General features: G+C 47.0%; 1 protein-coding gene across 5 annotated transcripts in view; it reads right to left on the bottom strand.

Annotated features, from left to right (window-relative positions):
* FSTL4 (follistatin like 4) overlaps positions 1–26,768 on the bottom strand; it is a 433,157-nt gene that overhangs the window by 153,313 nt on the left and 253,076 nt on the right. For all 5 annotated transcript variants that reach the window (XM_064521140.1, XM_026118282.2, XM_064521137.1 and 2 more), the window contains one exon: positions 8,547–8,795. In XM_064521140.1, the coding sequence (XP_064377210.1) occupies positions 8,547–8,795 (249 nt within the window). The remainder of the gene's footprint in view (positions 1–8,546; positions 8,796–26,768) is intronic.

Genomic DNA, 26,768 nt, shown 5'->3' with positions numbered 1-26,768 from the left:
TGGTACATTTCCCCCCCAATTCAGCTTTACCAACCACATCTGAGATCTGCCACCAGGTACAGGATGCGGCCAGGTGGCATTCCAGCAGCAGGGACGCACGGATGCATCTCGGGGACGCCGGTACAGGTGACCAACCACGAGGATTTCCTGCAGACAACTCTCCTTTTCACTGACTGGTTCACGTCTCACGAGCTGGTACGGACATCCTTCTCCACCAGCAAGACAGATTATATCGCTCTAGAGAATATACCAAATATTTGCTCACCGACAGTTCCTGTGGGATACTCTAGGATTTCTCATGAACAATTACACCAGAAAAACAACTAATATTGCCTTCTCCTGTTCCCAGGTCCTGGGGGCAGCCTGTACTGCCTGAGTTCTCCTTCCACTTGGTACCAGTAGGGTTACCCTTAAGGGTGTGATGTCCTCTGCAAAGGCTTCTCATTAGTAACATGCATTAGGTCTCATAAAGGCTCTTTTTTAGGACTCACTTTTTCATTCTTATCTGCATTTCTTCTTTGGGAACTTTTTGTGGCTATTTTTGATTTCCTTCCTCAGGCTCAAATTTTCTATTCTGTTACGTGCTTTTAACTTTCAAAGAAAACCCAACTATATCAGGGAGCATTTTACAACTGACTCTTACGGAGCCACAACTTCATTCCCATGAATTCCAGCAATGTGAGCAAAAGTCTTTTAAAAGGAAAATGAACAGAAAACATTATTAAAACCCTTATACATACCCATAAAAAATTCCTATAACCAAACCTGGGAGCAGACTGTCCCATTTCTGCATCCTTACATAAATCAACTAAGCTTCCATAATTTACCCCAAAGACGGATGTAGTCTATTTATCCGGAATTAAGCTGTCAGTCACATTTAAGAGGATTCCACCTGAAAGCCAGGTATAATTGATCACTCCCCAAAGGAGTCAATGAACAGGGATTTGCAGCCGAAAATGCAGCATGGGAATAGTGAGGAATCCTTTTTTGTATTCAGAACAGCAAGTATATTGAGAATATGCTCCATAGCCAGTACATTATGAACTATATCAGCTGTACTGAAAGCAAACACGTATTTCCATTACATACAGAAGTATGACATACATAACATTCGAAACTCCTAATATATTTACATTGGACACTGAAAAGATCATTATAAGCCAGTCCGACTCTTTGAAGACCCCAGATTCCTCCCAAGGGGGATTAATCACATGCCTCCCAACAGCTCTAAACCCATCGTAGCACCGCCGAAGTGCTGTCAGCAGCGCGGCAAATTTAGATCAGGAAATATTAATTGCCAGATGGGAAATCTGCCGTTAGTTCACACTCAGATTTCTCCAGCTGGAAAGACAGAGACTGTTAGATGGAGCAGATTTCTTTGCAGTCTGCAAACTAGCCGACAGAGCCGATTTGTCTGTTTTGCAACCACCAAATGAGCAAAATATCCAACACCTTCTCAGGGATGTTTCGAAATGCCGTTCCCTACAACAAATTGCTTCTGGAAGCACCAACGCACGGACTAACACGTGGAAAACAAACAAGGTGCAGAGGAAGCCGAGCACGGCCACCCGCGGCTGGGCTCACATCCGCTGGAGATCAGGGCAACGCTACTTCGCATGGCTTAGCAGCATATCTTCTTTTTTCTTTTTTTTCTTTCCAAGTCTAATTCATTTACACTCGAGCATTGAAAATTTGCTGTCAACATGCAGATTACCATTTGCCATAATTAGAAAGAAAGCTTTTGAGGATTGAAGGAGAGAGATACCAGCCACTGAAAATCAAAGATATCATTTTAGCCCATGAAACCGTAAGATTAGAGCATAATCCAGGTGGGAATGGGGCTCTGGAGGTCATCTGGGCCAGCCTCCTGCTCGGTGGGGCCAGGGCGGGCTGCTCAGGGCTGCTTCCAGCCAGGCTTGAGAAGGTCCATGGATGGAGACTGCGCAACCTGCCCGGGCAGCCCATCCCCTGCCTGGCCGCCCTCCCTCCGGGGTTCTTCCTTCTCTCCATCCAGGCTGACCCACTCGTTTCAGCTTTTCCCCTCATTTCTCATTCCCCCACCGTGTGCCACCATGCAGAGCCTGGCTCCATCGTCTTTACCGTACATGCACAAATGTCGTGAGACCCCCATTTCTTTTTACCCTTTCGCTGGACACACGGTGACCGCGCGGACTCGGAAAGCCCGGCTGTAGGTAAGTAGCAGGAAAGGTGAAGAGCTCAATGCCGCCAAGCTTGGAGCCGAGCGCGGCAGAGCGTGCACAGGCGAGGGGTCACACTGCTTTCCTTCAAATTCCACCCTAAATCTACCTAAAAATACGATCTATTATGGGAAAAAAATGACCTTGTGAGGAGGAAAATTACTGCCACGGAAAGAAAAAGAAAAAGGAAAAATATTTCTTCCAGTAACAAACCACATTATTGAAAAAATTACTGACATTTTGGGAGAGACTGGAAGACGACAGAACGGGGCTGGAATACCAGAGCACAAAAGCGCTTTTAGACTGCCCCAATTTCCCACGTAATATTCTGTTAGGCAAAAAAAATTAGAGATCTAGTACAGCTTGGACTGAATCAAAAAAATGAAGACGTTAATCAGCACAGGTACAGTGCATTTACATAACGGAAAGCTCAAGAATTCGGTCAACTTAGCTGCATTGAACTCATGCCAGCGTACAGACTAAATCTGACCAGCTGCAGCACAAAGCCACTAGATCTCCTAGCAAGAAAAGCTGAGCTTAACCAAAAAACCCATAATACACCTAGATAAAGAGAGTACGTCAGAACCTGGGAAGTAAAGAATGAGCGTGGGAAAGCGATGCAGGTGCTGGAGGACCAGGCTGGACTTACACAGGAGCACGTCAGGACTGCTGATCTCGCAGAAAAGAAGCAAGGGGAAGAATAGAGAGAAAGAGGGGAGGAAGAAAAGAATTTACTCCAAAATCCTGAACAGGGAAAAGCCTAGCTCTAAGAAAAAAAGATTTCTCTAATGCATGCACATTGTGGGAGAAGTGACCTGTTCCCATGTTCCTGGAAAAAGGCAAAAGGCACAGGGAGAAACACAGAGACGCGGTACTGAGGGCCATATGCACCGTTTTGCTGGCTAAGAGAGAAAAGTGAAGAGATGGAGTGTAAAAAGTCAAAAAGAAAGAAAAATGAATGGAAGTGGAAAGAAAGGAACTGCTGTTACGGGAAAACAAAGCATAGTCCAAATCACCGCGCTAAAATGATATGGCTGCGTTACCCAAGCCTGCATTTATTCAGACAGAAATGCACCCAGGCCAACTGCTCATTTTGGACATCTGAATAATTGTCCTCCTGAGCACAGGTATCCGTCAGACTTTCACCATTACTGGAAGCTCTTTTGGGGAAGAGGAATTTCTTTCTTTTCCTGTTTGGCAGAGGACAAAAGAATTTCATCCTTCTGTATTTTGTTACCCAGCCAAAACTGCCAAGCACTGAAACCAAATGACTGCAGGAGCTTGAAGGGAAGCACACACAGAAACCAGCCAGGCAAACCCAAACCACCCAAGAGCAGAGAAGTCTTAAACAGAACAATTTCTCCTGGGAAACCACAGACTGTTCGCTACTGATGAAGACATACAGATCAAAAAGCGTTTCCTCAGCCCGGAGCACGGGACACAGGCCAACAGGGAGACACGTCCCTCCCGAGACAGCTCCATCAAGGACTTCTGCTTTCTAATACTCCCTTTGGACTCCAAATGCTTGAGGGCAGTTTTCCAGCTGTTTCTCAGCTGCTTGGCCAGCTGAGGAAAGGGGACGGTGTTCGTCCTCTCCTGGGGATGCCAGGAGGGGCGGACGGGGCACCGGAGACCTCCGGAGCTGCTGGGGCATCACCGTGCTCCCCCCAGCACCCAGCTCCTGCTGACACCAGGAGCGGACGCCCATGCACAGCACGCATTTGGGGAAAATAAGAGAGAGAATGAGCAAAACGTAAGTTACAACGATGCAAATGCCAAATTCCAACCGGTTATTTACTGCACCAGCAGGGTAAAACCTACACACCTGCGAAACGGCGCATGCGGTTTTTCATGTGCTGGATTTTCCAGCTTTCAGGATGCTGCTTCATCCCAGGCTACATGAAGGAGGAATCAGTCATTTGCCCAGAGCCAGATTCTCTTCTGACTCTTCCTCATATTAATGCTAATATAGAATGAAATGCCAGTGTGGTACCAAAAATCAAACAGTGCTTGTAGTGACACAGGAGCTTTTGCTATACATCAATATTTGCAAAGCACTTCACACACGATATGTTAAAAAAAAAAACCCTAAACAATCCTTTCCTACTCCCAAAATACCAAAACACCAAAGAAACAGATCCTTGCTTTAACAGTTTCCTATGGAAAGGCCTAGCTCAGCCACTGAAATGGAGTCAGAATATTTGAGCTATATGCTATATCTGCATTTGATCCATCTGTGCTTTAAGATCACCCAGCGCAAGGCTAGTCCCATTGCTCACCGGCTAAACCAGCAGACAGCACAGATGCTGTCTGCAGCATCGCTCAGGTGCTTCTGCGCAGGGACTCGAACCTTAATTGAAGAAGTCAAGTGGGACAAAAACCCACGAAGAAGCTCACTCATCAGCCTAATTGTACTCAAATAATTAAACTACCTACTTGATAGAAAACAAATGGAAGGTTTTGCCTACTGACAGATGGAAATCTTATATCCAGCAGAAACAGAGCACTTTGCACCTTCAGGATTTTTCTCTTATCAGAGACAGCTTGCAATGCCTTATACCTTATAGTGTTGTATTTATAATGCCGATATAAATCTGTAGCTTAATAGGTTATTATTACTTTCTGTTAAAAAGAAAACATTATCATTCTTGATTTAGAAATAGGAGACTGAGGTAAAAAGAAATGAAAGGATGCAAACAAGGTTACTCATGAACTGTATGGCAGAAACAAGGGCTGAAGCCAAATATTCCTATGAAGTCCTACTCCATCAGTGAGATTATTCCCCCTTAAAGGTAAATTCGTTTTTCTACGTTTCATCTCTGCAGACAGCAATAGTAGTACTTTTTTATTTACTCATGCAGGAAGAGAAGAGAGCCCGTTTCTTTCTTGCCTTCCATAAAGCTCCCGTTCTGCTGAGAAGCAGCTTTAAGCAGGGCTCCAGCACAAGAATTTAAGAGCTACTCTAAACTGGGACACAAAACTGCTACTTTCTGACATCATTTCACGGTATGTTCAGGGAAGTATTCAGGCATGACATTGCACCATTAGGTATAATACAGCCATTGCAGAGGCACTGATTACTGCAATGAGAACTCATTTTCTTTAGCAGTGTATGTGATAAAGAACGAATAAAAAGCTGGTCCAGAAACATCATTGTAGAAGGGTAGGCAATATGCAAGAATGAAAGAAATGGCTAAAGAACCATTTTTGGGAGCCAGGGAAAACCTACAGCACTGAGTGACCGAGTCCCAGCAGGGGTGAAATGAAGACGTGCATTTTGCCTCCCGGACCTCTTCTCGGGAGGCTGCAGCTCCATCCGCAGCTATCCAGGGCTGAAGCCTGTTCTCAGCCAGATCCGTGCCCTGATCTGGCTTCACCCAGAGATGCAGCAACGCAAAACTAGCACTGCTCCGGCTCGGCAGGAGCAGCCAGTGCGTAGGATGCAGCAGCTACTTAGCCTGGCTCAAACCGCTGGCCAAGCCCGACCCGCAGGCCCTGCGAGGAGGAGCAGCGGCGGGGGGGGGCACGGGGAGCAGCGCTGCACAGCTCCAGGCTGCCGTCGCCATTTGTGAAGCGGCTGCGGTCCCCGCAGCACAGGAGCGTGTCATGGCCCAATGCACTCACACAGGGCCTTTAATTGAGCAAGGATAAACAACAGCTTCGTTAGTGGGAAAGTGTAATTACTCTTCTAACGGTAAAATGAGCTATCCATCCACACAGTTGGTATTGTAAAAGATGCATCTCTGGGACAATAAGATCTTTGCAAAGACGCTCCTTTTAAAAGCAACAAGCAAAATAAACTCTTCAGTGTGACCTGTTCCTGCAAACACACCTTTAGGTGACCCTTTTTCAAGGCTACTGTTCTTTTTTCTAACTTCATACAAGGTCTGTTGATTCCAGACCTAGTTACCTCCTAATTGCAATGGATTAGCTGAGATACGAACAGCAGCCATTTCTCTCCTGCAAGAAGGGCAGTAGGCTGGGCTTTTGGAGACCTAGTAACATGACTAGGCTTAGATTCAGCCTACGTTGATGCAGGATCGCTCACAAGCATCACCACCGAGCACGTGGTATTCGGCAGCAACACCACTCTAACAGCGCACTGTTGCCTACGTGTGCAGGAACAAACTGTCCGTGTGGTCAAGGTGTGAAAGCGGGGTGGGACCTCTGAGCAGAGCAGCCATGCACCCACCGACGCTGGCATCTCCGGCCACCGAAGCACGTGCTGAGAATAACGTGAGCTCTTCCAGCACTGCTGCAGAAAGCCTTGTCTCACGAAGCAACGGCTTACACAAGCACACGCAACGAGCTACAGCAGCTCAGCTGATGTTCACCGAGGCAATCCTACAACTGATTCCTCCGTCCCATCAAACCTATTAGGCTTTGCAATGCTGAGCACAGCTGCGTCTAGACAGCTCCGCAAATCTTCGGCTGGTCTATCTGCGTCTCAGGGCCTCATCAGCAGAACAAGCACAGTAATGTTCCATCTCCAGAGGGTATCCTATCTTACTAGACACTCGCGTATCTCTTCAAATAGGCCCCTGTTTTTTAAATAGGCTCTTCTGACACCGTGTGCTCGCATCTGTTAGTAAATGAGAGCATGTGATGGATAGCTCTGTGTACAGCCAAACTCCTCAGGGGCTCCAGTGCCCAGTGAGCTGAAGATAATGGAATTATTTTCATATTTGATCACGTAAATGTCACTGGAGATGTTTGCAACAACCCACTCAAATCTTTCTGTTGGTATAAGGGAGTCATATTTGACAATGAGTTTTCAAGACGTACTCTAGTGAGGCCTTTATAAGACCTCTTATTAGAGCTAAAATAATTTGGGACTTCTCCCACTCTCTGGCATTATATCACACAGCTTCTGCTACTGCAGCCTCACCTGATTTGTGACAGGACGGTACACGACATTAAAAATGTTAATGGAAAAGACACAGAACTCCATCCCTCCGGGCATTTGGGCCAACGACAATAATGGAATTTTCTGCTCTACCAGTAAAACAGCTAAACACATATGCATCGACCTGCTGGTAACCAGAATCGTCTTTAAAAAAATCTCACAATGGCATCACCCATGTGCCCACATGCCTACGAGTCGGGTTCACCACGCGAGGAGAGCTGCGATAACGGGGTAAGAAACTGCCCCTGCTCCAAGGAGCTCACGTCCAAAGTCACCTCCCCACATTCGGTCACTGCACCCTCTTACCAACGTCACTAGGTCCTGAAATGGGCACGACCGAGCCACAAACACACAGAGAGGTTTCACGCATCAGACAAGCACCAGACTGGTCTCTGTAGGCCAGAGGAGCCCATAGGTGTGAGCTAAATGTCAGCACTATGCCAAGGAATTTGGCCTAGTAAAGCAATACCTGGGGGGGTTTTGCACACACTGCATCTACATCCTATTTAGCAATGAACTTGACCCAGAGATAACACAACTTATTTTGCAGTTTTTCCTGGAAGAACAAACATTTTGAAACAGCAGCAGGTAAACTAATTCAGAGCACTGCTCTTTCTGGGGGAGTACTGAACTTCCAAAACCCTATTTTATGCATTCCACTTTTGCGCAGAGACATTTATGCAATGAACTGATTTGCTAATTACTTGCTAAAGAAATACATCTTCCATGCCTTCATCATTTGCTCGTCATCGTCGTTCTTATATTCCCTGGGTACGCTTCCACCCCCTCTTACTTTGTCTCAGTAGTTCTCCTTTTGTCATGTCAGTGTTTAGGTGGGTTGAAATGCAGTTATCAGGTGCGGTGCCCTTTGAAGAACACCAACCCCATGGAGCTGATGGTTTCCAAAATATTTGCAGCACATCCCACCCTATCACACCACATCACATCTATCGTAAACCCCCTTGCTAAAGCCTAGGGTGAAATGAGTTGCTCAGCTGATACACACTCAGTTTCTGCATTCAGTTTCAGGAGAGAATTATGATTCTGTTTCTCATTTGTGCAACAAACTTTTTGTAACACCGTGTACTTTTTTCTTTAAAAACATCTTAGTCTTGTTTGAAGCCTTACCAAACGAATTAGATCGTAAGAAGTTATTACGCTAGAAATTTTAAGCACCAAGTAGCGCAACCAGAGCGCACGCAACGCACACAATGATGTTAATTATTTACCAGTACTCAGTTTGATTGCATTTTGGGTGACGGTACTCAGATTTTTAATAGCTGCATAAAGCATTGTGTTACGTTCTATGGAATCCTAGAATAAATCATCCTTTAAAAATTTATCTCTTAGAAACAAAGCATACCATTCAGCCATTTATCAGGATCGAGGAAAGATGAACGCTGGAAGTTCTGTAGAAGTATTTATTTTTCATGATGGCCTACCTTTGAAGAAGCAGTCCTTGCTGTGGATAATGTAGATCTTCCTCCTCTGCAGACACGAGGCTCGATGCAGCTGACAGTGATTTTCATAAAATTTGCCATCAGATCCACACACCGGCACGTAGCTGGGCTTGCAGTCCTCCAGGCACCTGCACTCCGGCTGCCCCGTCTCCCTGCTCACCACGCACTTGCTGCCCCGGCCGCAGTACTTCTTCTCACAGGACGCGTGCAGGCCATCCTGCCCGTAAAGCACTGCAAGGACGGAGAACATCAGCATTAGCACCTTCGCCCAACACAGCACACGCTTGTCGTAGCAGCACAACGATCACAAGCTCCGGGATAACAGGATTTGGAGGCTGAAGGCACACCCCGGCGAGGAGCAGGATGGGACAGGTTGGAGAGGACCTTCACATTTAAAAAAAAACAAAACAAAACCAAAAAACCCCCAAAAAACAAAAAACAACCCCCAAGATGGAGCAGCACTGAAGTCACTGCAATAAGACAAGAGGAAGTGTCTCGCTCTAAAAACACCTATCAGCATCTACCCTACACACTGAGGAGTGACACATGATGAAAAATAACTTGGTACTTCTAAAAATTCATCGGGTATCATGTTCTGCACGTTACCGTACCACCTATTGTTTGATATTATTAAAAGGCAAAGGAAGTTTACAGCCTTGACACTGTAATATTTTCTGCTTCTGAAATTTCCTCGCTTAAAGACTTGGAGCAGAACATTACTGTAATTTATACAGGACAGGATACTTCCTAACAAGGCATGGCTTGGAGCAGTAATTGGCATTATACTCAATGAGGAGAGTTTCAGGAAATTGGATTGTTCTGCATTAATTGGAGTACACAAAGTCAAGAACTACAAAGGGACACGGCGAGAGGCGTAATTAAAGCATGAATAAACATTTAGACTGCAGACCGCAGCCATGGGCCAGACTGTGCTCGCCAGTCACCTTGGACCAGACGCGCGGGGTCAAAGCTAGTCCCAATCGCCCACATCTCCCACACGTAGCCTCGGCTCTCGGCACCGTTTCGGTGTGCACTAGCTGGATCCCCTTGGAGGAAAGCGGGGCAAGAGCACAGCTCCAGATGCCCTCCAGCTCCTGATGGGACAAACCGCGTGGTGGCCATGTCACCACTGTGTCCTCCAGCTGCGCCCAGGGCATCTTCCAAGCGGCACAGCTGTTCAGCGAGCAGACCAGAGCAAATCTAATCCAAAGAAACCCTCTGCTAATCACGTATAATGGAGAAGTGAGCAGCATCAGCACTAGCTACTTCAGTCTATCAACCACTTTTTATCATGCTAAACTCCTGGCTAATGTAGACAGAGCCTCTGCTTGCCCAACATCTCCTACCGATCTGAAGTGCACCAGCACAGAAGCTGCATTTCATCTCCTAGTGACCAAGGGGTTAAAGCACAAAAAACAAGCAAAAATTTCTAATTGTAACAAATCCCCATTTTTCTTGGTCCCACTTAAGCCTTTGTTTTTATCACTGTAAATCTGAAAGGACGGGAAAAAATCTGTTATTGGAGGATTAACTATTTGGCTCAATAACTCATTAAAATTCCTCCAACCTCGCCAACTTGAGAAATATTGACTTTTTCCTGACTCATAATAAACTAGAAGGTCAAAGTATCTCTGAGCAGCATCAAACATACAGTCCCTGGAAGGAGCATCTGAATATTTTTATGCACTTTTCCTGTTGTTCCAGGGTTCCTGCAAAACATCCTCAGGAATGCAGATGCTGCAGCCTCCGCTGGACCTCGCTGCCAAGGTCATCTGCAATCACAGCGGGCCACCCACCAGCCCAGCGCGCCGGGGGGCTGTTTGAGCAAGTCCTGCGGACCACTGCCACCCCCCAGAGCAGGACCTACACCCTTGCAGGGGCTCGGCTGGCTCAACCCAACCTGATGCCCTCGGAGATGCTCTGGAGGCTTCTCCTGGGCACCCTTCCCTCCACCCTCCTCACGATGCAAGGTGCTGGCAATCAATTCTCCATAGGCCTGTGAGTATGTTTTTCCATTTTGATTCTTAATATAAACTTAACATTACTGTCAAAATGTTACTTAACAAGAACGATTCCTCTTGTTACGGAAATTTTATGTCTCTTGATGCAAAGACGGGTAACTGAGGACTCATAGGAAAGAAAGCCCCCCGGCCGTTCTACGTCCATCCCGGTTGCAATGGAGAAGTCACTGTGTTATTAAAAGCGACTGAATTCCCTGCTCCTACAAGGATTATTAAAACCAGAAATGGGAAAGGTAATCAAGTGAAACTAGCCACTAACCGCCTGCAGTATTTATGAGCCCCACTGTACTGCACGAAAAAGATAGAATTTATTTAATTTATTAGTTGCAAAGAAAGTCATTTACGGAGGTTAAAAATTGATCACCTTGCAAAACAAGCCACTTTTCAACACTAATTAAGTTTGCTCAACACGGCTACAGACTGACTTGCTGTATTATATTAAAGTCAGCATGACGGGAGGAGGAAGCCCACTCGCGTACGCCCGGGCAAACACTTTGCTTTGCAAATTGGTTGCTGGCCGTCCCCTGAGAAATGCAGAAATCCAGCCAAAAAGCGACACAGCCCCAGCACAGGCAGCAAAAGAAATGGCTTTGGGGACCCATATTTAAAAGTGGAAGTTTCTGCTGCCAGTCCTTCAAAGGCCGCACCGCACCTTACAAACATCTGCAGGTTTCTCTTAAAGCATCCTGCGACTTCATAGCAACAAAAGGAGGGGGGGGGAAAAAAGGCAAAGCCTCTGTTAAATTAGAAAAATATCCGTTCTCTAAACCTAGATCCTCCCATGAAGTAAACCAGTAAATTAACAGCTAATGAGTTACTCCGTCAGCATCCTGACATCAGGAGTCTTCCAACATTTTTCCTTTGCTACATTAAATAATCTTCTATGGTCTAAACTGTCTCAGCCGTACTAAGCACTATTCACTGCTAAAAAACACATATTGCTGGGATATGCAGATATATTTGCACCTACATGTATGTGCTTGGGTACATGCTTATATACATCCATTCACACGCTCATAGATGCATATGTAAGACTTACTAGACACTTCCCAATACACTTGACTTGCCACAACTTCACTTCTGCTGATGATAAGATGCTGCAGCACAGGGCCTTAAACCTTCCCTTACTAGCACATATTTAATATACATTTCTGGAGTAACTCATGGCTTGAAGTAACAAGTTCAGACGCATGAATGCTGCACCTGGCTCCTGCTCAGCTAGCGAATGCCTCCACACACTGTTACTGCAGCAATAAAAAAAAAGAAAGGGAACATAAAGCAAGAATTTCGTCATAATCTTCTGCACGAGTTTCTCAGCCTTTTTTCATTGCATGCTTATTATGGAAGTGGAGAGGCAGAAAAGGCCCAGTAAATCAGCTGGCATTAAGGGCGTTGCAACAGCACACGTTCATTATCTCAGTTACAAGCCTTTGGCGTCAGTTTATTTACTTATATAAAGCAAAACCGGTGACCTATCCCGGAGAAAAATACAGACCGCAAGAGCCGCTTCAAGCACGTTTTGCTAAGGATGCAAACCGTTGGCGCTGGTTTCTTCCAGGGGTTGGGGTAGCCAGAGGGGCCGGCCAAGGTTTCGGCAGCAGTGACCATCACCGCTGCGCTCAATTGGATGCTCTGCATGAGAGCGGAGATGCACTGTTTTACTGACGACATGGAAAATTAGTTTAAAACCTATAAATGACCCAATTGCACAACCCCAATGAGCTCTGCATGCATGTAAGGAGCCAGGCAGCGACAGCGGTGTCCTAGGCAGCAGTCGGGCGAGCAGTGACCCGGGAGCACAGTCCTGGACCACCGCCTGCCAGAGCCACCTCGGAGCAGGACCAGACATGCTCCCACGGCCACGTCAGGTCACAGATCTTCCCACTCTTGCCAACGCAATCCCTTGCACACCGGGCAGTGTGTAAGTGATTCCCTTTACAAAGGTCAGAGAGAGGAAAATTAAAAAGATAAGATAAAAATTATCATTCTAACATAGTTTTCCTACCATAACAACATTGTTTTAATCCAAGCAAGGCAAGTATCATTGAACTCGGAGGGCACTAGCAGCCCCTCTTTCACTCGCATTGCTGGTCCTGTCCTTAAATTTATCATTGCTGCTGAAGGAAACGGGGCTTGTCCTGGGGCATTTTGCAGAAATCTCATAGAAAGAGATATAATATACATTTATCTTTATGTATACAATATGCATATTTAATAGCATGCACTTCAATTTGCTTGGTGTGAGGGCGCTGCAGGAAAGCCAGCCGCAGCGGTCGTGCTCCCGCAGGCAAGCTGCACCTCCTATCACATACACGATCCCACACGACAAAAAAATTGCCCAGTTTAAAAAGCAAAACAAAAACAGCTAAACAAAAGGTGAATCTACTCGGAAAAGGAGCGTTGTGACAAATAGTTACAAGGATAACACCAACACTAAGCAAACTGCTTAATATGTCTGCACAGTTCAGTATTAAATAAAAAAGAAATGCTCAACCAAAGTTCAGTGGCAACGTGTAGTTATCCCACAAACAGAACAAGGAGGCTCAAAATCAGAAAAATTTCCTATATCGATTTTTGCGTCTGAATACCTTCTCTGTCAGGAAAATGAAGCCCATAACAGGTGACACCATGAAAACGCAATTGAAAATTTCATGTAAGTAACTGTGATCAATTAAAATAATTTTTGCCCCATTTCCAATCCTTTTAACCATGATAAGATCAAAAGCTTCATTAAATATTATTTTGGGATGGCATTATCATTTATGACAGCGCTAATAAAAAAAGAGGCAAGAAACACAAAGAAATCAAAAGATCAAAGCGATGTAAAGCATATACGCAGATTACTAAGGAAAAAATACCCACCAACGCATGAGAGCATGTATGTTTAGATGCTTGCCATGAAACTGCATCAGGCACAATTTGCTTGATTGTTCTTCCCTTGGAAGAGCTACTAAAGAAAATGATTCACAGAACTGTGCTCTCTTAACTGTTCATCTAAAGTTATCTAGGACAGGTGCTTCCCACCGGAGACAACTTCACAGCATGACCACCGTGCAGCGGCTGCAGATACAGCACCCGGTTCTGATGGATGGACACTGCGGGATGCAGCACGGTAATGGTTCGGCTTTCATTGGTAAAACTTGACACCAAAGGAATACACTCTGCTGAAGGAAGGAAATGGAATTCCCATAGGCCACCGCTCAGCATCGCGCTTGCTGCCTTTCATCTTCTTCACCAGCCTCCGACCTGCCCGTTCCCTCACCCCTCCTCTCAGCACCAGCCTTCCTTTTCTCCCCGTCTCCAGTTGTCTTTTATCCTCCGACCAGCACAGCACGCTCTATGGGCTACTATAAAAGACAGGAGAAATCAATAATCCAGCGTCATGCCTCTTTCTGCCATTCCTTGAATGAAATCCTTGCAGCAGAGGCTACGAAGCAGTCAGAACTCGATAACGAGATAACTACAGACGACTTGCCCATTCTCCGGGCCATCTCTCCAATTACATCACCAGCAGAGTGGCCAGAAGCAAGCTGAATAGGCGAGATCTCTCCAGCTGTGTTATTAAGCTTTAAACCTGACAGCAAAGCTGGTCTCACTGCACACCGTCCATGCACGCTTCCTTTCCCCTGCTCCCAGTTTCCTCCAAGGCACGATCGGCCTCCCGAGCCCCCTGCGCTGTGACCCTGCAGCCCTCCTTGGGACAAAGCGACAGGCTCTCACTTCCACTTCTTCCAACATCTGATGCCAAAACTTTGAAAATCTGACCCTCTTTTAACTGTCAGGAAGTTTGGACATAAATGACCCTTCTTGCTCCATCAGCTCCTGCCGGGACCAGCGATCTAAATAGCGCTGAATTTTCAAGCTGTCTGAGCTGAGAACCAAATCCTTGCTTGAAACGTCTGGCTCAGCCCATCTCCACTCAGAGAAGGACCAAAAAAACTCAGTATATTGGGCCGTGCTGCAGTGAAAGGGAGACCCGTGCATGCCCACCGTTTCCCATGCCTACGTAAGAACGCCTGCAGCTCTAACTGCACTATCAGCAATGGTTCAAGAACAAAAGATGCTCAGTTTCCATCTTAGGGGTGCTCTACAGTCGCACGGAAATCTCTCCATTTTCTAGTCTGTTGACTCACTATATTGCATTGAGGCCATTTAAAATTACTTTCCTTGGTTATTACATGCATGTTTACCTCTTGCATAGGCACAAAGCAAATGTTACTGCATACTGGATGGAAAGGGTTTTCACTTTCCTGGCTATTTATTTTCTCACTCAGTGCAGCCATTTATAAGGCCCACTATGAGGGGGAAAAAAGCTCATCATCACATTTGTCTCAAAAATGAGCATTTTTCTGACAATTTATTCTCAGTTGGAAGAGGAACAGAAAAAAGCCTTTATAGTTAATACCCACTCAGTTTCCTTATTACATTCTTCTTCTACTCTTAGTAAAAATCATCCGACTCGCACCGAGTCCTGCCTCCGTACGAGGTTTCGTTCTGATCGATCACGGAGACCCCGGGCAGCGTCCGCGTGGCAATGCCTGGGTCAGCACTGCTGTCCACGTCTCCTTCGAGGTGCACGTTGCACAGCTCAGCCTCGCAAAGCAGCTCTCATGCTTGAAAGACCTTTTTCAAGCTCTGTTGAAACACAGCCCAAAAACGTAAAACAGGCAGAAGCAACTCAGACTTTCACCCATCTCCCTCACTGCTAGAAAAGGAGAGAGACTGGCACTGAGTATAATAAAAAATAAAATAATTAAATGCCAAGGTTTCCAGGAGCTGTCACATCATACCTAGGTACTAGCATTACTTGCAAGCACACGGTAGCTTGGAGGAATGGACTCAACTCTGCCCGTCTACATCAGAAGCACTTAACTGAGCAAACGGGGGACATTCAAAATGCAAATCCCTTGAGGACTCCCCTCTCTGACCCCCTATATCCATCACACCTATAGCAAAAGAAATACAACTCAAAACAGTCACTCCTCGTTACCAAAGGAAATCTCTTACCCTCCGAAGGAAGCAAGGAGCAGCCCCCAAGTCCACCTCCAGCCAGGCGGACCTGGGGAGCAGCCTCCTCTCTGCCCTGGGGTAGAGGATTTAACATCCAAACTGAAAAAAAAAAAGTCTAAACATTTACAAAGATCAAGGTGTCAGGGCGAAAACAAGCCCCATCCCATAGCACCCTGAGAGCAACCCTTCCTCTCCCTACCCAATCCTTCCTAATGAGCCCGCTCACAGGGGTCGAGCCCAACCAAAGCTGCATGCGATCTTCTGCTGTGCAAGTTTGGCAGGCTTATAATTAAGTTAAATTATATACACAGTCTGGGAGACAAATGAGTTTAGTGTGTTAAGACAATACCTCTACAGCCTCTTTTCCTGCCCCTTCCCTCCCCAACGAGGTCAGTTTTCTAGAGCCAGTCTATCACGAGTTGCACGTATGGACGACTTGCAGGTCCGCGCAGCTTGGGACATCTCCGCTGCAGAACCTGTCCTTCGGGGCTACGCACACCTCACTGCAGGTAACCGTGTTAAAATCAGGGACTGGGTTCATAAGCAATTCTGAGAGAGTCTATTTCTGGGCTTTAATGCTTTTCTGCAAAAGTTGCTATTTGCTGAAAACAAATGGAGAGAAAAGAAAGAAGTATTAAAGCCATTTAGCTGTAATGGGGTTTGTGTTAGCGCAGGCGTTTGGTAGTTTGGTGGGTTTCACCTCCCAGTAAAGCGCAACGCACGCCCGACCCGCGGCTCCTCTGCTCGATGGAAGGGGCAGCGCCGGCAGCAGGACGGGCACCGCTCCTCCATCACCGCTAAATCAGCACAAACTTCCTGCCGAAAACTGTCGAGGCTGCACGGCGCCTTTCCGCATTTTTTTCCGAGACGTTTCATTTATGTTTTCCTGCCTAGATGCCCGAAAGCCTCGTACATTATACGCCAAAGAGCTTTGCTGCACGACAGCAGTGCGAGGCAGGAGCCAAACCGCTCCATTACGGGGAGAATTACAGTCCTGTAACTACCGAACGAGGACGTATTACACCGGCGCTGGGACACAGCAGAAAGGACGTTTTTATAAATCAGGTTGGAGCCGTTCTTCGGAAAGGGGAAGAGCTGCGGGAGGGACCCACTCAGCGACTCAACGCGAGTTGTCTGCTCGCCTGCGCGTTCGCCTGATGTTCGATCTTAATGAATCATTTAATCTCAGCCGAGGAGAAAACCGCAGCGTGCAAGCGGAGAGGAAGAGCGGCGGGAGGCTGCAGGGCAGCGGCCGGGGCGAGGAGGAGGAAGGGGACCGGGGAGGAGAGGCTGCGCGGGAGCCCCCGACCTCCAGCAGCCCAGCGCGGGCTTCCCCGCTGCAGCCGGCTCAGCTTCCCGAAGGAAAACGAGCTACGGAAAAACTGGGGAAAATCTGGTCCCCCGGGAAGCCCTGCCGAGGGATTTCCTTCGAGTTACAGAGAGGAAACACGTTTCTGCCAACCACGTCCACGATGACCACGGTACTCAGGAAATCCTTTTCTGCCCAAACGGCTTCAGTGGGACCCGCAGAAGAGGAAGGCAGTGAAAGACGAGGATGAGGAGGAAGGACATTTTCTCACTGCCAGTCTACAAGCCGTGCTGGCGCGAGGGAGGGAGCCAGGACAGCCAGCAATGAGGAACGGCCATCACAAGCCCCTAGAAACCCAGCCATTTCCCAGCTCAAGTTTTCCTGAAGCTGCTACAACGTTTTCAGAGAAGTGATTTGGAAAAAAATCTGCATGGTTTTAATTTTTTTTAAGTGAAGGACCACTCCAGGAAAAGATCCAACCATTCCCCACCATAACACTACTCAATGCATCTAATCAAAGGGACCAACGCAAACTCAAACCTGCCTCCACCGGGACCAGAGAATTTGGCTCATGCATAGCTAAAACAGGGCTTTCAGCAGCTCCAAAATGAACAAAAAAGTTGCACTTCAAAGAGCAAAGAGCCACCCTTGCTCACTCTCAAGCAATGGCAAGGCAGAGGGAGGGCAGACAGAGCCGTTGCTTCCCAGCACCAATAACCACTGCAATTCACACCAAATACTTCATCACTTGAAAAAGCCTCCCGGCTTTTCGAGCCCAAAGGGAAGCTTTCAAAATTAGCGAGTTCCCAGAAAGAGAGAGAAAGTGGAAAAAACAGGGCTTCCTTTAAAGCTAATAAGAACAGGACATGTCTTAAAGATATTATCAATTTTAAATACATTCTGCAGTGCTTCTGCGATTAGGTTTATAAAAGTTATATATTATGAACAAAGTACTGTTTGATTTAAAATGATAGCAAATTAAAACAAAAACATCTGCCAGCAAGACAGTTACAACAGGCAAATACACACGTTTCCCCGAGACAGCAAGCAAATCATAAATGAATACATTACTACCCAACGAGATTATGTGCTTAGCAACTAAAAGGTTGCGCAAATTGTGTTGACGAGGGGGTGAGGATGTCTTCAGGTAGCTGCTAAAGCGAGCACGCATAAAGGGAATACTGTCTTCCGACGGACACGTTTCCAGGCAGAGTGACCAGCTTCAATTTGGGAGGTTGGTGAAAAAAACATCTGACATACCCCTAAAATTCCCCAAATATGGATGCTGCTGTAGCAGCTCGCTGTCCTCGAAGAGAAGAGGCTGCAGGGGCTCTTGGCCGTGACTTGGCCCCACCAGCTCTAGGGACCAGCGAATGCTCCTTGCACCGGACGGGGCCACCACCACCGAGCAGCACAAGTCAACAGCCACCGGCACTGCTCTCCCCCAGGTCTCTGCCGGCCCTAACGAAGGGTTTTTCCAAGGCTAAAAAACATGGAGGAGCACCAGTTTCCCAGCAATACCATCCAGGTCCCTATGGCTCCTCATAGGGATTTTGCAGTCCTCCATCGGTTACGTTCTCCATTTGTTGTCAAATGAATACCCGCCTTTAGCTGACCGTAGGGTGGCCAAGGCTTCCTCCCTGGGGCACGACTGCTGCTCAGCCCCTCATCCTACATGTTACACTTCCTCATCAATACAGAAAACTACTGACTCTGCAATGGAAGATTTCTTTTTCTTACAATAGTCCGATGCTCACAGAGCACTAATAACCCTGCCCCTGAGTATCAGCGTTTAGGATCTCCTCCTATTGCCGAGGTAGGTATTTCCACCACCTGCGCTCCTCCTTCGGCTGGGACACGGGGACGCGTCAGGACCAGCGCAGAGGTGGGGAACGTTCCTCTAGCTAGGAAAAGAGCTGTAATTTCTCTGTAAACTCCAGGGGATAATTTCCAAGTTTCTGGAAAAGTTTCTGCCAAGTCCTACTGCACGGCTCCCTCCGCACTCATCCCTCACTCGTCTGTCCTGAGCTCCTCTCTGTCCCAATAGATACTAACTGCTCTAAAAACACACTGCACTAAGGGGTCAAACACAGGCACATCCACACCTTAAGCACCTAAATTATTACATCTGTTTTCACCCACATTTCCCCTCCAACAGTTACCTCTCCTTATCCAAAGAGCAGTAGAACTAAGGTAATATCCACTAAATCACCAGCCTTTTACTCGCCCTGCTCTGCTCCCTGCTGAAGGAAGCAATCCAACACATATTTACCCCACGGAAGCGTTACAGCCCCTCGAAGAGGTAATGCATTGAAAGGAAAAGCTACCGAGGAATGACTTGCAAAGGGAAAAGCCCTGAAACTTCACCTAACGTTAAAGCTCACTCACAGGGTAACAACGCAAAGCCTGAACGTTACCACAAACACCAACGCTAGGGCTGCTTTTCTTTCCTTTCCTCCCCGCCCCCTTTTTTTTTTGGCTGCCCCTTCCTTCTTCATCCCAGGCAGTTGTCTAGAAACATCACCAGTCTTTTGGATGGAGACTCACATGAGAGGGAAACAGATTAAAAATATATATGTCAGTAACAGCCTAAGGGTTGCTGCAGTAGGTGTTCTTTGTTTCAAACAAATCTTGAACTTAATCCGAGTGTCCCTGGTCCAGCAAAGCCGAGCACCACGCAGCGTCCCCACGCCGGGCAGTGCTGCCCTGGGGACACCGGCCTCGGCACTGTCCCATGCATCTGTGCAGGGGATGAAGCAAGAGCGCAGGTACGCACCGCCTTCCCTTTGAAAACACTCTGTACATGGAATAAAAACAAGCTGTGGCTGACAAAAATCAAAACAAAACACTGTTTCCCTTCAAATACAAAGGCACAAAATCAAAACAAGAGGGTCACGTTTAATAACAGAAGAAGAAAAGCCTGGGATAAAAGGTAGGAATAAGCAGCAATCATCCGTCATCAAGATCAGAGCATCTCAAGCCAGGGAAGCATTATGGGGGGGGGGTCTCCAAGGAACGAAATGAAGTGTATTTTGGCACAGGGCACATTTCATGTGTTAAGGGACCCATCGCAATATGGTACTTGCCCGGCTGCAGAAATCGCTGTGCATGAGACACCCTGGGCCAAGGCTCACGGGCCACGTCTGGACATGGCTACGCCGGCACCACCAAGACCCCACCAAGCCCGTGTGGCCCGCGGGAGGTCCCACCACCGCACGGGCCAGCCTTACATCAAGTAAGGTCAACACTGGTTTAGCAACAAGACCAACTGCTCTGCTAAATCCACAAATGATGAGATCGAACGCAAATTTGCAGGGAAACAGTCAAGACAGACACGCACTACGTTTCAGATCTGAGGCTGAAATTCATCAGATTTCTCATTAGCTTGTATTTAAAACTAATTCTCTGGTGCCTTAGAAAAACTGAGTAAATCTGTTCATTGTAAAACTGAGGCGCAGTGGAAGAAACTACCCAGCCTGTCTTCGCAGTCGCGGCCACCGCAGCTCGCTTCTCAGGATTAGCAAAACTCAGCTCTAAGACAGCTTTGGGGGAAAAATGCAATGAGGAATCAGAGCAAGAGAAATAGAAGGGAGGCAAAATTTTTCAGTCAGTCCAGAATATTGAACAGGAAGGAAAAAAATTAGATTCGCTATATCGTCAAATATAGCGAGAACAGGTGCACAGACACAAAACCTTTTACTGATTTATGTGAAGTTATAACCATCACTAGGTGCTACCTTCAGCTATGCCAGTAGAAAGACACAGTCTTGGCAGGTTTTCCATGAGAGAAGAAAGTCTGAGAAGCTAAAACAAACATAAAAAGGAAGATTTTCAGAAGGGCTAGATGTTGGCATTAACTGAAAGAGGAGCAGAGTTAGGTGAACACTGAAAATCTCATGCTAAGGACGTGGGTCTTTTCCGCACAGATATAAGGCTCGAATGATGAATTTATCAGCGCTGATACCACTCCGAGCGCTCCGGTTTGCCGGCCGGGCTGCAACGCCCTGGCCAAGCTGGCTCTGCCTCGCGGCTCCGGCACCGCAGGCTCCCTGGCCAGCTTCGGAGGAAAATCACTTCAACCCATTACTAATGGGAGAAGAGGCCCCAAAGGCAAGAAATCCAGCTGCTATTTTGTGTTCATGGTAAATAGGATTACTGGCAGCGGTGGAAAGTGAAGTCCTCCACTGAACATCACGCTGGGGATGGCAGCTGCTTTCTGGGCTCGGACTGCAAATACCGGCTTGCCAAAGCTTTCTGTACTAATGAGGCTTATTTTCCCTATGGGAAAGAAAAAGGCAGGGGGAGAGAACGCAGTTTTTATGCTGCCTCGTCTCCTGTTGATGTGCATGTGTTCAATCGCTCCCACTCACATTAACACCCAGCAGGGCAAGACTCAAACCACCTCCCGGCTGCGACAAGCTGCAGCTCTCCAATGCATAGTGCAAGTGTTAAAAGAAAGTTTGCATTTTATTTAAAGATTTTTCACACTAAATAATACAAAATGACTTTAAAAAAAAAAAGACTTCAACAGAAATATTTGTTGCTAGTTAAAGTACAAACCAGGACTATCTACCACCTTGGTGGGCCTCTGTAGTTCTCACCAGCACCGAGGGGAGCTGCATTTGCAGAGCAGGGTCACCGCCGGGTAATTTATTGACAGCCCCGCAGGAGCTAAATGGCCAGCTCCAGGTTAGTCAGGTGGAAGAACATGCACAGTGCCCATTTCGGAGTAAAAAAAACATCGGAAATCGTCAATGAGAAAAATCCCTCGAGGTCCCACACTGAAATGGAGTGAATGAGCAGCTGGCGAAGAGGGGGAGAGGGAAGGAAAAAGCTCACAGAGTAATGGAGAAGAGCAAGTTGTCCTTGGTGTGTGGTGCCAGGAGCAATCCTGAACCAAGACCCAGCCTCTCAAAAGCTTACGCGTGAAGCCATCACCTGTCCAGGCAGCACTAAAGTGGGCAGAATGCACAAAAATCTAAAAGTACAAGACCTCCCTCTTGCGAGAGCCTCCTCCCGCTGGGTTTGGCACAAACACTTGCACCAATGGTTTATTTTATATGGAAATATTGGGATTATAGATGCCATCCTGTGCGGTGCAGGTGTGTTTGGCACAACCAGCAAACAGGCAGCTATTAAGCAGCGGCAGGGAGAAGGAAGGACTGGCAGCGCGATGCTCTAGTTTACAGCCGCTTCCCTCCCTCCCCGCCAGCACAACCCCATCGCGTGTGCTCCAACGCCGGCGCGTCTCTGCAGACGGAAACCGGGACAGGCAGGGAAAGCCGCTAACGCTGCGCGTTGCACTGCACGGCCCAAGGGGAGCCCAGGGCCGGTTCATGCAAGGGACAAGGCAGAATGCATTAAACCTCAATTAGATCATAGCACATGACAAAGCACACGGCTTCACTGCCGTGCGTGCTCACCCAAGGATTAAGCGGGTCCCTTCGGAGACGCCTGAGCTTGCAAAGCGTCCTGGGAACCACGTGAGCCTCCTGCTCCCCACGGTCACATCAGCAGCAGCCTCCGAGGCCAGGTGCTAGTGGTGGAGGCACCATGCTTTAAGAGCCATTTAACTCACTTAAGAGCACAAAGTGGCACACAGACAAGTGCAACACCTGGATGTGCCTGAACCTTCCAGCTGATGCTAACCAGTTTCAAAAGACTTGTTGGCATATCCATGGCATGCAACCTCCAAAAAAATACATCTATATATAAAAATATATATATTAGAGACACTGCCTATCCTTGTTCTGACCATCACCGATGACCATCACCACTGCGCCCGGGCCAGGCCCACACAGGTACCCGCAAAGTGCAACCTGTCACCTAATTAGTGGCTGCGACACCCCCTGACTCGATCACACAGTGATTAATAACCCACCTCTGCCGCACGTTTTAACAGAATAATAATTTGTGCTAAAACTTGCGTAAATTCCAGGCTCCATAAATATTCACCAACTTATTGGTTGAGTCTTCACAGCTCCAAGAATTACATTAAAAAAACACCGCTATGCTTTCTGCATTGCCCCCCTCCACATTTTTATCTTTCATCTCATGATTTTACCATATTTAAAAATTCATTTTTCCTCCTCCACAAACTACGAAGCCCAAAAATCACAATAGATGGTGATCTGCAAAGATAGCTTCAAAGTACATCCTTGCAGCAATATTGTTAGCTAATACAGCCTCCAAGTAGGAGGGAACAATGTTTTCCTTTAACTGCAGAGTTCCTAACCTTCGAAACAGGTTTGTTTCCTGTCTTTTCCTTGAAGGACTTGTTGACAACGGAGGTTAAGGAGAACTAACAAAAATGAAGCAGCAGACATAAGCCCCCTTATTGCTCAAGGAAAGCGTCTGCAGAGCAAACCAGGGCACTTCGCCGCCGGGCTCTCAAGCTACCCCATCGCCAGGGTCATTTTGTGGCCGGTCTTACGTGCTCTGGCATCTGCCACCACCAGCTCTATAGGAAATAAGTGGAGCACAGGGCTCACGCTGGAGATCAAGGAGCATCTCCAGGAGGGTAATCAAGGTCTCAAGGCTGTGATGATCGGCCAGGGTGAGAGGACGCCAGGACCTGGGTGGCCTTGGGGGTCCCATGAAGCGCCTCAGCCTGCTCTGGTTTTTCTGGCTAGGCTTTCCAAAACCACAGTTATTTATCCCAGGAGCACCATGGGGCACAACACAACCTTGAGTGAAGATAATCCCCACCGACACTCAGGAGCGAGAGAGGAAAACGGAGCGGGTCCGCGATCGCTGCATCACAACATCCTCCCCAAACTCAAAATAAATGCATAATTCAGTTAACTTTGTTCTTATTTATTCAAATAAATTCCAGCCTTGCCTGCCTGATGCCCTTTCACGGTCAACGGAAAAGAAGAGCAATCTAAATATTCCCGAGGGCAGCGCTGGCATGGACCAAGCGCAGCAGGACAATGCGGCTTGCGACGCCCGTGCGCAATTGCTCTGCATCCCACAGGGCCCCTCGCAAAAAGGCAAAATCCAAACGTTACCACTTCTTCCAAACCCTCAAGAGCCAGGGAAACCAAAGCCAAGGTGGGGAGAGAAACTCAGAAATCTCAAAAGCTAAGTTAGCGTTTAACATACAAATAGTTTCCTCCGTAGACACAACGGCCCCTCACTCGTGCAGCATGCTCACTGTGCTATTTTAATGAATTGCACCCATTAAATTTAGCTCACACCACAGTATTTTACATCTATGGGTGTAACTGGCAGACTGCAGGCTGTGAGGAGATGTATCGCAATATTTTATGAACACTTCCAGGATATATTTAGCAAACATTTCCTGTTGGTGCCTGTCTGGATATGCCTGAACACCAGAAAAAGCAGTGCACGGCCACAGTAAAGACCACCAAGCTTTGATGACATACTTCAAAAAAAACCCAAAATTATATGAAATAACATTCTAGTCATTTCAAAAGCAAAGATTTAGGCAACCTAATGGAATAATTACTTACAAATGAGTTTGCTACACAATGCTCAGTATTAATAAGCCCTTGTAATTACGCATGCAAACAATTTACCCTTGGCATTATTATAAATGCAAGCAGAGGAGCGGCAGTCAGGTGCAGGGAGCCAGCGCTGCAGCCCCCTCGTCTCGCCTCCCCTCGAGGCACAGCTTTTCTCTAAAAATCTTCCACCTTTGGCCTTTTCCCCCCATGGGGCTGCTTGATGAGGGGCAAGGCCTGCAGAGCCACTGCGCGAGGCATACTCTGTATTTAAGCCTTAACGATGGTGCACGGAGTCTCCCCGGCCAAGTGGCTGGTCCGTAACTCTGCAAAAATCCATACAATCAAAAGCAGCATGTTTTACAGATATTCAATATAAACATTACAATAGCAGCTCATAATAGTAATAGACGTGGAAAGAACAGTCTTAAATTTTACGCAAAGCTCAAATGCAGCAACAGGAGGGCTGATGCTTACGGTACTTGCCAGTGTCTGTAGCTGTTCCATATAATTTACAAACACCTACTGATAATACACCTTCAAGCATACATTATTCAATAAATACTATGGAAATTATCTTAAAAGTGGCAGTGCTTTGACATGCTCCTGCAAAAACGCTATGATCTACACACACCGCAGTAAAAACTCCCCCCAGCGAGATATCTACCCAGCCAGGTTCAGCAAATACTTCTTGGTCTGCAACAGTTTATTTTATTTGCTTCAGCCCAATACACTGACAATCTGGTTGCAGTAATTAAACTGCAATCAGACCAGAGGGTCACTGCAGGAAGGTGCTCCATCCGCGCCTCCCTATGATGCCCCGAGTGCCGCCGGCACGCGTGGACACCGGGCCGGCAGCTCTCGCGCAGACCATTACGAGCTTCTTTGAAAACACTAAGCGCACAGGAACGATCCAGACTCTCCCGGATTACTTCAAAGCAAATGGAGCTATTACAGACGGCGGAATAGCCAGGGCAATTTTGGAAGAAATCACGGCCGCCCAACCAAGCCCGCTCCTGCACGCCGGCCAGCCTGAGAGCATCTGCAGTCACCCAAGGGCATGACTTTGAGGACACTCTCCACCGCCAAGCACACGGGCTTGAAAACTTCAAAGAAAGCCAAATCGTAACATTTTCATTAAAAATATGAGCTATTATCTCTGCCCACAATGAAGCCGTGAAGACAGCCTCTGAGCTTCGCCACGGAGCGCTCTCCCAAGCGAGGACATCGTTTTGGCTCTCCGCGTGGATCCGGGACGTGGAGCTCACGTGCCTGAACCCTTCGAGCCTTGAGGCTTATTGCACAGACCCAGCAACAAAGCGTTCCCTCCACCCCCAGGGAAACCACCGCACTACCCAAAAATAGCTTCTGCGTTTCAGATGTTAAGGCTCCCTTAATGGTAGGATACAAGCTATACGGTCGCAGCCCAAATTATATTATGCCTCCCCTGACTGCACACACTGAGATTATGACTGCTCAGTGCACTCGGCATACAGACGGTCGCCAGGGAACACTAAAAGCAAATTCTGGCCCTGTCCATCATCCATAATTCAAGAGAAATCAGGGTTAAAAAAAGTGCATGAGCAATTGACATAATTTATAATGCTGCAAGTGGGAGAGTTGGCAGTCTCTCGCATCATAAAGTTTAAATAAGGGTAGTTTAACACCAGATGTACCCGCAGCTGTCCTGAGTGTAATGCCATTAGCTCCATTACTGCATGAAGTAATACTTTCCCTTAGTTCGGTACCCGAGCCTTACTCCACCACAGCCAACTTAGTGCTGCATTTCATCAGTAACTTCAGGAATAAACAAACTACATGGTACTAACAACATGAAAAAAGAAAAAAAAAAAGAACGCCTTGAAAAGTTTTAGGGTGCAATATAAAACAATGCTACCTTTAAAATTAAGTGAGGAAAGAGAGGGAGAAAGTATTGGCATCTGCTCTGAACATTCGGGAAGTCTTCCATCAATGGCACCGAGTTTTGGAGACGCTTTTCTGAATTTTGATCAATATAGTGACATTTACCTTTGGAGCATTCACTTTCTTCCTGTTGTAAACCAACAAAATATATTCTAGTTTCCACCGACTTTACACAAGGGACTACCAAATTAATTCAGTGTGCATGTGTGCGCGGAGGGGGTATTAATTGATTGTTCAGTCTAAAGCAGCTTTTAGTCAATATTTCTGACTGAAGCTACAGTGAAATAAGGAAAGGCTGGAACAGCGACTGCACGCTCGCTGCCATCCTCGAACGCACGGATAGCGGATGTTTCTAGGGGAAACCTTAAACTCTGCAGAACCAAAGGGTCCAGGGGAGCCCAACGCTGCTGAAGGGTCAGGCGTTGGCCACGGGGCTACCAGCCGTCCCACCTGTAAACTAGCCTTTTTGTGTGAT

Source organism: Dromaius novaehollandiae, chromosome 15 (assembly GCF_036370855.1).
Source record: "Dromaius novaehollandiae isolate bDroNov1 chromosome 15, bDroNov1.hap1, whole genome shotgun sequence".
Taxonomy (NCBI): domain Eukaryota; kingdom Metazoa; phylum Chordata; class Aves; order Casuariiformes; family Dromaiidae; genus Dromaius; species Dromaius novaehollandiae.
The sequence above is the reverse complement of the archived record's forward strand: the minus strand, read 5'-3'. Positions and strand labels throughout refer to the sequence as shown.